This window comes from Chenopodium album, chromosome 21 (assembly GCF_948465745.1).
Source record: "Chenopodium album chromosome 21, dcCheAlbu1.1, whole genome shotgun sequence".
In the NCBI taxonomy this organism is placed as follows: Eukaryota; Viridiplantae; Streptophyta; class Magnoliopsida; order Caryophyllales; family Amaranthaceae; genus Chenopodium; species Chenopodium album.
The window spans coordinates 22,101,127-22,115,018 of NC_137854.1; the positions used below are offsets into that span (position 1 = coordinate 22,101,127).

General features: G+C 33.7%; 1 protein-coding gene across 3 annotated transcripts in view; it reads left to right on the top strand.

Annotated features, from left to right (window-relative positions):
- Window positions 1–13,892, top strand: part of LOC145600077 (DExH-box ATP-dependent RNA helicase DExH7, chloroplastic-like) — a 40,641-nt gene that overhangs the window by 20,024 nt on the left and 6,725 nt on the right. For 2 of the 3 annotated variants that reach the window (XM_081655927.1, XM_081655929.1), the window contains exons 16-31: window positions 354–436; window positions 526–706; window positions 2,975–3,127; window positions 3,218–3,319; window positions 3,481–3,633; window positions 4,422–4,526; window positions 4,640–4,780; window positions 4,883–4,972; window positions 5,155–5,211; window positions 6,360–6,443; window positions 7,517–7,615; window positions 7,710–7,850; window positions 8,279–8,349; window positions 10,887–10,956; window positions 11,655–11,741; window positions 13,478–13,555. In XM_081655927.1, coding sequence (XP_081512053.1) covers window positions 354–436; window positions 526–706; window positions 2,975–3,127; window positions 3,218–3,319; window positions 3,481–3,633; window positions 4,422–4,526; window positions 4,640–4,780; window positions 4,883–4,972; window positions 5,155–5,211; window positions 6,360–6,443; window positions 7,517–7,615; window positions 7,710–7,850; window positions 8,279–8,349; window positions 10,887–10,956; window positions 11,655–11,741; window positions 13,478–13,555 — 1,695 coding nt within the window. The remainder of the gene's footprint in view (window positions 1–353; window positions 437–525; window positions 707–2,974; window positions 3,128–3,217; window positions 3,320–3,480; window positions 3,634–4,421; window positions 4,527–4,639; window positions 4,781–4,882; window positions 4,973–5,154; window positions 5,212–6,359; window positions 6,444–7,516; window positions 7,616–7,709; window positions 7,851–8,278; window positions 8,350–10,886; window positions 10,957–11,654; window positions 11,742–13,477; window positions 13,556–13,892) is intronic. The other variant, XM_081655928.1, reaches the window with a different exon arrangement.

Below are 13,892 nucleotides of genomic sequence, written 5' to 3' on the forward strand. Positions count from 1 at the left end.
CAAACATTCTCGCAGAAAAAGAATACTTGGGCCGTCTTCTACCTTATACCTCAATAGGTAGCACCTGTGAAACAAACTTTTTGACACCACCATGTCTTCCTTAGGTCCCTCAACAACAATAACAACAAAGTCTTAGTCCTAAGATGATTTGGGGTCAGCTAACATGAATTGTCACAAGGAGCTGTCTCCCTTGGGTCCCTCAAGTCATTTAAATAATACTGCATTTGCAAAGCTTGATGAATTTGTTGATTTGTATCTCTACTTCTTAGCTTTTGGCTGTCTGCACTCTGCAATAATTGAAGTAATTTTAGGTCATGCTGATCATTTATCATTGTGACTTGTGACATAAACAGGGTGATTTCCTAATTATTGTCTTGAAAAACTTACTGGAAAAGCAAGCTGCATGTGGCACCCAAACATTTAAAGTTATACTCATGTAAGGGATCATTCTGAACATGTTTTGGACTCATGGACTCTTCCTTTTCTATTACTTTTTCTGTCTAATTTACAAGTGCACAACATCAGGTCTGCAACAGTTGATTCAAGTTTGTTTTCAAGATATTTTGGTGACTGCCCAGTGATTACTGCTGAAGGTCGAACTTATCCTGTGTCAACTTTTTTTCTCGAAGACGTATATGAAAAAACCGACTACCATCTTCCGTCGGATTCCCCAGCCTGTTTAGGTTTTAAGACATCTGGCCATGAGGTAATTTTTAGTAATAATCGTATCTGTTTCGGGTTCCTGTTGGTTGATCTTTTACTTAAATGCTATCATTCGTTTTTTCCTTTTGTTGTTCTTGTAACTTTGCTATTTTATTTTTTTATTTTTTTAGGCTAAAATGCCAAGTAAAGAATCATCTTTGAGCAAGTAAAAAGCTCAAATATCAAATAAATATATTATTGAGAAAAATAAGTACTGACTAGACATCCTCAGAATATTGCATGAAGGAATGCATGTAATACATTTATCATCACTTTTTTGTGGATTATCTATTGAGCAGGATGGAGATTCATTGATTTGGGTAAACTTGAAATTGATTAGTTTATGTGCTGGTTGGATGACAGGAACGCTTCCTTTATGTTTATGTTTAATGGATTTAGCTGGCTTGCTTTATTGGAATCTTTGTCTCATTTTTCTTTCTAATTGATTGTAGCCAATACAATTAGAATTCATTTAGTCTATAGTCTTGTGCACTTGAATCTAACTCGTATATGCCCATTTTTTTTTTACATCTACTGTATATATCCCCCGTTATTATTTAGGTGTAGCACAAACTTTATCACACAATTATGAAAACCACTGTTAACTAGTCCCCACATGACTAAGTCATTGGTTAATTTTCTAATCACCCAACCACTCTCATAAACTTATCTCTTTTAATTAATAAATCCACTCCATCAACTTCCAAAACCATATCCTCCACTAATATAGAATCCACTGCCATGGCCACATCCACCATTGCCTCCACCATCAGCTTCAAATTAACTAAACAAAAAATCCTTTCCTCCTTCACAACCGTTGCACTGATCTAGCTAGACAGGAGCGTAAATTCAAAAATGAGAGAAGAAAAAAAAATTAAATAAAAATCAAGAGTCCACCATTAACACCAATAAGAGGAGACAGAATTAACTAAGAAAAGTTCAACCCGCTTTGAAGTAGGTGGTTGAATTTAGATCTAGCTTAGTAGTTGAATTTTTGTCTTTGAAGTTTTAGAACTGAAGCATCAGGTCGAATTTGACAACCGTAGGTTGAGTTTAGCCCTTTCAGTCAATTTACTGGAAATTAGTGGTGGTAGACCGCTGGGGCTTATAGAGCTGTACAATTGGTCTAAATTGTAGAAGATCTCTGTTAGTGAAACAAAATCACAATGAAATATAATAAGATCCCAACAAAAGGAAAGAAAATCAAGCCTTTCATATCCCGGACTCTAATAAGGTTTTGAGCAATTAGGGAAACTAAAAAAAGATCTTTAAATGGGTTTCATTTTGTTCTTGGTTAAACCTTCAAAATTCTGTTGGGCTATTGCATCTATGGATTTTGGTTGAACTTAAAGAAGCAAAGATTTGTTTGTAGCTTGATAGATAGAAGAATTATTTTGCTGGTGGTGAGGGATGTGGTCAAATATTCTTATGTTTGCTAATAAGTTACAAACTCCTATTCTGATTTAAGTTGTAACTCTTTCTCTTTTGGTAATAAAATCGCTTATTTACCAAAAAAAATAAATATAATGGCTGTTTATTGTATTGAGAAAAGCACCATGGTCTGAGTTGTCTTATTATAGTTTAGGTAGTGCTGTCTTAGGATAAGGACATTGATCATCCCTCCATCCCTAGTTGTTCACTCCACCATTTTTGAAGTTAGAGCTTATCAACTTTGACCATGAATCCCCATTGATGTATAAGAAAAAATCATAGTTAGGTCTATTTTTTAACATCTTGAGTCATGTAATATGAGTTTTGTTTGAATTAAAGAGATGTTGTACTATTGGGGATTGGTTTTAGTCATTTAAAGTGTTGCAGTTAGAAAGAATGATTATTATTTTATATTTCCAGAATACAGTTAGTGTGTCAGGTGGATATGTGGATAGAGTTGTGTAACTTATGTCCCTTTAATGCACCCTATGGGGATATTTTCTAGGTTGCTTCTTAGTTACGCATAGCATGATGCGCAATTATATTATCTAATAATTTTCATGGAGGTCTCCCACATCCTACAAGATTCAATGTCTATTTGTGATATATGAATATTTATTCTTTTTGTTAGATCAGGAAAATGTTTTAATGACTTTTTTTAACTGAAAACTCAACTGTCAACTTTTCAAATTTGACAATTTACCTGAGTTAGTCTGGATTTTTTTTGTTTTTTTGTTTTATGTGATAAGGTGCTGAACTGTTAAAAAAAAAGTTTACAATTCCAAAATACTGAATCTTTTTGAAGTGTAATTCATAACATAATTTTTTTTTGCTTCTTTAGATTGTTGGAGGTTCTATTGACAATCGTAGAGGCATGAAAAGTCTTGTCTTATCATCGATGGGTGACGAAACTCTTCTATCAGAAGAATGCATGAACCCACACTATGACCCCAGTGCATATCAATCATACAGTGAGCAAACAAGAATGAATTTGGTATAATATTTGATCCTGTTGTCAGGGGTGTCAATTACATGCTTGTCATGCTTGTTTGTTCTTATTTCAATCAACTATGTTTCTGTGCAGAAAAAATTGAATGAAGATATAATTGATTATGATCTTCTTGAAGATTTGGTGTGTCATATTGATGAAAACTGTGGTGATGGCGCAATTCTTGTTTTCTTGCCTGTAAGTTTTTTTATTTTTCTTTTTCTTCTTTTTCTGTCAATTACATGTTTGTCTTTTTTTTTTTTTTTTTTTTTCCTTCTTTCTTTTCAGGCATCCAAAGATTATTGTGTATTATGCTAGTTAGTTGTTACTGATTGAAAGTTTGGTTGGAGTTATTGTAGGGTATTTCAGAAATTTACAGGTTACATGATAAGCTCGCTGCTTCTTATCGCTTTGGTGGAGAATCATCTGAATGGCTTTTGCCTTTGCATTCATCTGTTGCTGCAGCAGACCAAAAAAAGGTGTTTCGGAAGCCACCCAATAACATGCGCAAGGTATGCTAGCATTTTAAACGATGATTTCTTTTTAGGATCAGATGTCAGTTTTGTACGTTTTTCCTTTTGGTGTATAAGGTCCATGGCTGTACAATAGGAACAACAAAGAATTTAAGCATTTGTTTATAGAATTCTACCACTGCAGACGAATAATTATGATTTGAGATGTGTATGGTAAGGAAGGGTAACTTCTTAAGAGATATGGATGTGACATCCCTAATTAATATGAAAATTATGGCATGGTCTTTATGGTTAACATGAAAATTACGAGAAGATCTAATTAAGAAATTGGATGTAATTTTATCTCTTGAACCATTGTATTTTAAAAGTGATGTGCAGAGGTCATATCATATGAATTAAGTATAGCTGCTTTCCTTTTCCTTCTTTGCAAGACTTGTTATGCTTCGTTAATGTTCCTTCAAAATTGTACCTAAGGCATTGATGCACTAGGCAGTTAGTGTAGAGTGCTTTTTGCTAGGCAAGGTACATTCAAAAAGGCGCTTTTGAAGCCTCAAAATTTTTAATGATTATGCAGTGTGCCAAAGTTCAAAGTGGTGCACCTAGGTGCAGCAGAATCCCTCCCGCTCTAGGAAGCCATGAGCTTTTTTATATATTGCAAGAAAATAATGAAACTGACTCATTAGTGTAGACTTCAGTTACTGCTTGATGACATCCAAGTTGAGAAACAGCACCCCCACCCCAGCCTTTTAGAAGATGAACTATTTGATTGTTTTTGGATACGGATTAAATTGATATCATCTGCACTATTTATTTTGTTATACATGCAGATTATAATGGCAACCAATATTGCAGAGACAAGCTTGACAATAGATGACGTGGTGTATGTGGTTGATTCTGGTAAACACAAGGAGTACCGTTATGACCCACGAAAGGTTTCTATCATTCTTCTTAGCTTTATGAAATGTGATGGCTGTTTGATTTATTGTTTAAGTTATTGTTACTTGTCAATGGTATTATTGTCTAAGTTGCTCATGGTTACTTCTAGAAACTCTCGATGATGGTTGAAGACTGGATATCCCAAGCAAATGCAAAACAACGACGAGGAAGAGCTGGACGAGTAAAACCTGGTACTTGCTTTTGCTTGTATACACGCCATAGATTTGAAAAAATGATGCGATCCTTCCAGGTATACCATAATGCCAGAACTAATCTTTGTAGTCCATGTCCATTTTGTATGCCATACTTTGATAAGTCATCTAATATGTCCCTAACTTGCTTGATTTTGAAGGTTCCTGAGATGCTTAGAATGCCACTGGTAGAATTGTGTCTGCAGATTAAGCTGCTTTCCCTTGGTGAGATAAAACTCTTTTTGTCCAAGGTATGACCTCGAAGATTATCAGAATTAAATTTGAAGCATAATACGTATGTACTGTAGTTCTTTTTACTATATATGTGACCAATAGACTGCACTCTGGGACACTTGACCATTGAGATGTAGGGTAGTGTTTATTTCTGGCATATTTATATGATTTTAAGATTTTTGGTTTTGGTTACTTTCAGGCTATTGAAATGCCGAAGGATGAAGCTATAGATTCAGCAGTCTCATCATTAAAAGAGGTAGTGTTGCTTGGCTTCCAATATTCAGGTTTTGTAGTATTTTCTGCTCTGATTTTGAAAGAGCCCCTAGATATTGTAGAACATAAATCTGTGTATGAGAATCAAATTTATGGCATCCTCCATTTCTACTAGATTAGCTTAAGATTTTCCCTCTTAGCATCCTCGTCCTGAAGACCAAGGCGGCAGCAGAAAATTTTATCATGCTTCTAAGATTACAAGATTGTAGCTTGAACATAAAATATATTTGCCATTCGCCTGTAACAGAACACCTGAAATAACTGCCAAGGCTGCAAGTTGCAAGGCTATGCTTCTTGTGCTTTGAGCTATTAAATTCTACTGAATTTTGTCCTCCTTACCTTCCAGCTGAGCAAAAATTTCAGTACTTTTTTTTAAAAAATATCTCTAATCATTCTTCTGCAATGAAATTGTTAGATGTGTCATATATCCAATAATTCAAATATGAAAAGTCTTGTTAGTGTGAATAAGCTGTCTAATTGTCTATCCACAATAATTTAGCAGGTGCTTTTTTGTTTACTCTTAGACTGTTAGACACAGTGGCCAGTGCTGAGGTTCACTATTTAAGATAGGCCCAGCATACATTTTTAACTTTTGAATAAAAAGAAGGCATCATGAAAAAGGAATTAGTTACAACACAATTGAGAACAAGTCTTCTAAGAAGTGATAGTAAGTGCATAGCTTGCCAGTCATGCTTCCCAAGTTCCCATATTTCTGTCATCAAGGCACTGAAATAATCAATTTAAGTTTCTCAGCATTATCTATCTCATCACCTAAAAGGCAGTTTCCAGTAAAGGAAGCTAGACTGAAACTCTATTATAGATACTGTCAGTGGTAAATCTGGTAATACTTCGATGTCCCATGTCATTTCTTTATAACCATCCTAAGAATCTCCAAGCCAACTGAATTTACAAACTACTATCTAATGTTTATTTCTCTTAAAGATGATAGACTTGTAAATGCAATATGGTTACGAATTAAGGCCCACAAATGCCTTTGACACCCATTATTGTTAATAACCTTATTTTCAACATCCTAAAATCCTGCCTTAAATGCAAATTTTACTGCTGTCTCTTTCTCTCCCTTTCAATTTCATTTCATATTCCGATGATAAAATGTTTTCTATTCTTCAGGTTGGTGCTGTCGATGAAAATGAAGAGTTAACTCCCCTTGGGCATCATTTGGCCAAACTGCCAGTTGATTTACTTCTTGGCAAGGTTTAAACACCATACCTCTTTTTTTTGGTTGTTATTGTTGCCATTTTCCCCCTCTCCATATGGTGTGTCAAGAAATCATAATTGAATGTCAACTGTGTTATGAAAAGTACCTTGCTAGTGCGTCTAACAGACACACACATACACACATCATATATATCACCATTTGCACTTTTGACACTATTCACACACTCCTTTTTTAACCACATATTTTGATTTTTTTTTTTTATGTATGGAGAATATAGTCATGTAAGGTCTTATTTTTTTTTGTCTCCACATATAGTCTTTGTTAATATGATCCTTTCATTATTTTCTCTTTTATATTAAGGCATAAGGTTAATAATGTGCAATGTGATGCGTAAATCCCTTTTGGGGTAATATTTGGTGTGTGTGTGTGTGTGGAGTGTGAACACATGTGTTACGTAGATCTTGATTCATCAAACCGCTTAGAGCAAATTGGTGAGGTATGGCATTTTAACTCTTACAACCCCCCACTCTTAGTTTTTTGCTCCTTTTCCCTAATTATTTCCTTAAAGCTAATTGAATCTCAACCTATTAAGGGTGAGTCCAATAGGTGAGAATTCAATGGTTTTCTATCCTATAGAAAACCCATTATCTATACATAAAAATACTCATTTTCTCTTCTCATTTACACTCCATTGAAGAATTCAAGTTCTAAGTAAGTTAATTAATTTTAAACTTTCAACAACTCAAATTATATATGTAGTGAATTATTTATTCATTTATTATTATTTTTTTTTTTTTGTGTTTGTGTGTGTGTGTGTGTGTGCACGCGTTTACGAAGTCCTATATTCTTACCTTAATCATATTCATGCTCTCTCCTTATAAAAATTCCTTCTAAGGCTCTGTTGTCTCATAAAATTTCCTTCTAACGAATTTGTATAAGTTTAACTCAGTAAGTAATAATTTCATTTCAATTTAAATAATTTAGGTTCAGCAAATCTTGATCGTTAGTTCTATGCTAATCCAATGATCGTTAAGGCCGAGGGCTGTAATAGTGCCAGTAGCCACATGAAGTTGCTTTTGAATACCATTGTATTATTTTCCTTTTGCAGATGATGCTATATGGTGCAATATTCGGATGTTTATCGCCTATCCTGTCAATTTCTGCATTTTTGAGTCACAAATCACCGTTTGTTCACCTGAAAGATCAGGTTTCTTGTATTTGTAATACTTGATACTCAAGCATAACCTTTATGATTTGAAAAACCTAATTCAGTGGTGAGTTTCTTTCTGTTTGTCTTTCAGAGAGAATTTGTTGAACGATCAAAACTGGCAATTTTGTCGGATAAGACTGATGGATCTAGCAATTCATACGATGATGCTAGTCAATCTGATCACATCATAATGATGATTGCCTATGAGAAGTGGGAGAAGATTCTCCGAGACGTAAGACTTGGCATTTTTACAACAATACATGTCCTTCAATCTAGTACTTCCTCCGTTTCTTATTTGTTGCACCATCTCCCTAAAATGCAAATGTCATAGTAGTTGCAACATTTTCTTATTAAGTATGATTTTTTAGCTAGACTGGCGTATGTACCCTTACTTTTCACACAGGGAATTTTTTCCACTTGCCTAAATACATGTAATTTCCTTACAATACCCTTCATATGCCCCTACCTTTTTCCCTAAACTTGTATTCTTGAAACAGTTTGTGTTTATAATGTGAAATTATAAGCAATGCAGTCTTCCACATCAATAATGCTCTTGGATTTTAATTAAATTTTAGAATGCATGTCACATTCATGAGTTTAGTATGTTATCTTGGGATCTGAATTATGTCTTTCTTGATTTCACTTTTTTTTAATTCCCAGAAAGGGGTTAAGGCTGCTCAAAATTATTGTAAAAAACACTCTCTCAGCAGCTCAGTTATGCACACGATACGGTACTTATTCATCTTAAGCTTTTCCCCTGCTTTCTATTTATTGTTCTATTCGTGCATTTTTTTTGGTCAAACTGTTGAGTATGTTGTGGCATGTAAATTGGTTATTTTGGTGAGAACTATATGGCATTAAATGCTCCCTTTGTTCCTATATGAATCCATCACTTGGGATTGCGATGAATTTTATGAGAGTTTATTTGTATTATTTTTAAATTGGGCAAGCGGGTTAAGTGAGTGATTATATTAAAAAAAAAATGGGGATCATGAAAGAGAGAGGATGAGAGAGGGAGTAAGTTTTGTTTTGTTTTGTTTTTGTTTTTTTTTTAATTATTTAAATGGGGACTGTGTAAGAGAGAAATAATAAAATAAAATATTTTGAATGGGAACTGTGTAAGAGAGAAATAATAAGTTATTACAAATAGATGTCATGCATTAAGTTTGTAACAGTCAAATAAGGAAAGTGATTTATATAGGAACAGAGTGAATAGATTAGAAGTAATGTGAGTGAACCATTTTGGAGTGTAGTGTGTTTCCAATGAATGCTTCTGGTAGAGAACCTTTGGAGAACTAAATCAATTATACAAATTCTCTATCTCTGAATCTCAATTAAAATGAAACATAGAAAAGGAAAGCTATGCACTAAGTTTATTCCATATTAAATATTACTCTCTCTGTCCCTTTTTGATGTGTCTGTTACTTTTGGTGTCCCAAAATGATGTGCCTGTTTCTAAAAGTAGCACGTAATCATTACTTCCCTTATTTATTTATTTTTTTTATGTCTTTCTCATTCAAAATACACATGTCCAAAAGATCATTACTTTTTATCTTTCCAGTACATTATTCCTCTATTCCATCCATTCTCCTTAATAACGTGTTTTTGAGAAATAGGCACATCAAAAAGGGATGGAGGGAGTATATGTATAAAAAAACTGGTGAGGTCTTTTGTGGAAGATTCTTGTTGCTGAATGCCTTTTTGGTTTATATCGAATGAGCATTTCATATAAATATAATATAGACTTTAAAGTTTGAATTTAAACTAGAAGCATGAATGTAAAACTATCTCTATTGTGATGGGACAGATATTTACCTCAAATATTATTAAAATAGGGGGTTTCTTGATTCTCCTCCTGCTTTTGTTGTTTTGTCACTTGTGAATAAGCTTTTATATCGACTTTAAGCAGGTGGAGCACCTAGGTACCTTTGCCTTAGAAGATCATAACTGAAACACATGACTCTTTACATGATTTGTGTTCTGATTTTATTTGGTTTATTTGATTTTCCTTGGTTTATTTGCTTTATACAGTCATGTATACTGTTAACAACTTAACATTGCCTTTGGATGCTATTTAAAATTAGGAAATTTTGTCATAAAAAACCATTTATAACAACTATTTTGTTGGGAAAAACCTTATAAAAAATTTTTGGCAAGGAGAAATCAGATTGTAAAATATTTTTGTTGAAGACAACTAGATATCTCTAATCACTCAATTAATCACTAATTTACCCTTAATTATTCTAATTAGTCATAACTTTCACTAATTATTTAATAATTAGATTGATTTATAAATTAAAAAAAAAAAACCAAAAACCACCCTTACCACCAACAGTCAACCACCCTCTCCTTCTCCCCCTCCCGACCTCCCCCATCCCAAGCCACTGCCTGGAACCCCTCACCCCCTCTGAACCGACCCCCTCCCTTTCCCCTTCACCCTCGCCGACCACACCCTCCTCTAGAACCCAATTCCCCATTTTTCTAATTACTCTTTCTCTTTATGTGTCTCCTCTTCTTCCCCAATTCACCATTTTCTCTCTCCTCTTCTTCCCCAATTCAACATTGTTCAATTGTTGAAGCTATTGTCACGATTATGTTCATCTCATTTTCTCCCTCCTTCACTTCTTCTTATATTCCTTCCATTATCGCATTCGGCTGCGCTTTTCCGGCATATTTTCTCTCTCCTCGGGTTGGAGTTGGGATGGTTTCTGGGTTGTGGTTATGGAAGAGGGTGGTATTGGTGGGTGGTTTTTCGGATGAGGGTGGTCGGCGAGGGTAAAGGGTAAAGGGGAGAGGGAGGGGTTGCTGCCATAGGAGGGGAGAAGGAGGGGGTGGTTGAGTGGTGGTGGTGAGGGTGGTTTTTGATTTAATTTATAAATCAATTTAATTATTAAATAGTTAGTGAAAATTATGACTAATTAGAATAATTGAGGGTAAATTAATGATTAATTACGTGATTAGAAATCTCAGGTTGTCTTCAACAAAAATTTTTTACAATGTGGTTTCTCCTTGCCAAAAATATTTTAAAAGGTTTTTTCCAACAAAATAGTTATAAATGGTTTTTTCTGGCAAAATTTCCTTAAAATTTTGGAGCTTTATTTTAGAAAGTTTTCTATTTGGAATATATCATATATGTATTACTGATTTAAAGTTTCAGAATGTTTGATAGAAGATATAATGTCAGTCTTAGCTTTCACTGAGCTGACATTGCAAGTGTTTTTTTTTTTTTTAATAATTATTTTTTTTTTAAATAAATTTTTTTGTGTAGAGATATGCGAGTGCAACTTGGAACACTATTGGCAGATATTGGTCTCATCCATCTCCCTGACGATTATCAGGTTGGCTTTTCCAAATAGTTTGCATTTTTGTTGGTGCTTGTGCATTATTTACAATTGGGGAAAGAAAAAAAGGGATTAACTTTGCAATTTTTAATCATATCATCATGAATAAAGGAGATACCTTGTTCATTTGAAGACTAGTTAATATACCAACTGAGGTGTTTAGGCGTCAGACAAAGGAAGTTGAAGCTTGATTACAATCATGAATGAATTTAATTTGGATTTGTATATTTCATATGCCTTTACATGCACATATAAGGAGATGCAGATTACAAACTAAATGCAGTAATGAAGCTGTTTATATGAAATTGAGATGTTATTTGATTGACATAAGAAAAATGAGTATGTTTTATTTCATAGAAAATAGAAATTCAATTAGCTGTTTGATAACAATGTGGGAAATGTAATTCTTAGGAGTTTTTTTGCCACAAATTGAGAATTTTCTGATTGATAACTTATGTATACAATGCTGAACTTTCTGTTTCCAATAAAGCAGTTTAGGATCAATAGAAATTTCATTTTCTGCAAAGTAAACCTTTTTGGGAATCACAATTTTGTTCTAACCAAATCTAGTCTGTATCTCTCTTTTAGCTAAGCTTGCTAGATTGGTGTATATTTACATCTTTAGTAATAATTAACTTCTCTTTCCTCGTGATTATTTGTTTGCTTGCTTCTTGTGTGTGTTGGATTGGATTCAGGGTAAGAGAAAAGGAAATCTGGATGGCTGGTTTTCTAATGCATCACAACCTTTTAACAAGCATGCTAATCATTGTGCAGTGGTGAAGGTAATTATATGTCATCTCTGTGCTGAATTATTTTTTTGAAGTAAAATTCATTAGTATTAATGCTGTTGATTTCCTGCATCAGCTCTTTGAAATTGTTTTAAAAAAACTTTTAAAAGAAAAATTTTATTGGTTAAGAAAGACAAACAGAAAATTTGAAAGGAGCCTCTTAAAGAAAAAGTGGTTGTAAATATTTATTATTTAATGTCAAGGCTCATGATCAAGATTTCTGTTCTGGAAGATCTTGTAATCCGGCTTATCCCTCCATAACCAAAAACTCAAATAACAATCAAATATGAGGATTTTTTTTTTCAAAAAAGCAATTCTACGTTCTTTCTCACAACTCTTACATAAACTTGTAGATCCAACAGACCAGTAGACAAGAAAATTATTCAATTGCCAATATGAAATGGTCTACTCTAGCAGGGCCAATTGACTAAGTTGGTAAATAATAAAGACCCCTAGAGACAATTTGGTAAAAAAAAAAAATTTAATAAGTCCGACAACAATATGGTAAAAAAAAGTTAACTCTAAGCGACAATTTGGTAAAAAAAATTCTTAGGCCACATTAAGACCAAAATACCTAATTTATTTCCGACAAAGTGTTCAAATTTCATAATTCAATTCATTATTATATTTTTAAAAATTATTTTTGTCATTTTAAAATTTAATTAATATGTCATTTCCTTTTATTTTGTTATATCCCGATCAAATTTACTTTCAACCTCATTTTTTAAGAAAATTGAAAATATAGGGTAGGAAAATTACGTGAAAATTAATATTTAAACAGTATATTTTCATGAAATTGTTAATTCCGAAAAAAGGGTTGGAGATTTAGGTAAGAAAACCACAAAAAACGAACTAAATTAAACATTTACGAGTAGATTGTCGGAATTTTTTGTTTATTTTGGGTTAATTGTCGCATGAGATGATTTTTTTACCAAATTGTCGCTAGGGGTCTTTTTTATTTACCAATTTGGTCAATTGGCCATTCTAGCTAGCTTAAAACATGACAAAATCACACATTAGAAAATGAATTGATGATGTTGCCTCATCTTCTAAGTCCTAACTATTATTAATGGGGTGCTTGGCTGTGTGGGATTAATAGAAAAGGAAAGGTATCCATTTCCTTGCTTTTTCCCTTTGTTGAAGTTTGGTTCAATTTTTTTATTTAAAATTTTCTCTACACATTTTTTCTGTGTAAAATCATCATGTAAGGGGGTAGTGTTGTTTTTCACCTCCTCCTTAGATTTTGATTTTGTAAATCCCCCATTGCCCTTTGCACTACCTAGTCTCATGTATCATTTACAACCATTCATCACCTCTTCCCTCCACCGCTACTACCTCAACTTACCCCCTTTGTTACCCAACACTCCTTCAATAAAAAACATCCTGCCTCTATCCTCAGCACAATTCCACAACTGCTCAAGCCTAAAATCCATAGCCTTTGTCTGGCACACAACTATATCATTCTCTCCTCTCCTCCCTCTTCATCTGTGATCTCACTTCACCAATATCTCCACCATTATCTTATCTACATCAAGGCTTGCCATCAAAAAGGGGAGATAATGGCCATTTGTTCACCTGAATCTCATTTGTTCAAAGCTGCACTTTGTTTCCCACAATGGCCAGCCTAGATCTTCAGCATTGTGGCTGACATCCTTATTTTATGGGCTGATTTAACTACAAAAGGACTAGTTTAAGACATGTAAATGATGAAACCTGTTCAACTAAATTAGGAAACAAAGAACGTTGGTGGTGGCAACTGCAAAGGAAAGAGTGTTGGTGGCGGGGCATGGTGCTGGAAATATATTAAGGTTTCTGGGAGGATAGAGAGAGAATGACTGAAAGATAATTAAGGTATTTCTTAGGAAAATCAAGATCTGCATTAATGACCCAACTAAACAGAATTGGCAATGGGAGGGTTTTGATTAATTTTAATTTCTTTACTGATTTCTTTCCTCTCATTTCAACTACCACTAGGACCTGTTTTTTCCAATTTAAAAAGGTATATATAAAGTGGGTATGAAACATTAAAATAGTTTAAAAGTGTAAAAATCGGTTTGATTCAGTAAATTTAAGTTTATTCAGTAAAAAGTAGTTCGGATTAGCGAAACTTGTAACACTTATGCAACAAAAACAGTAGTGAATTAG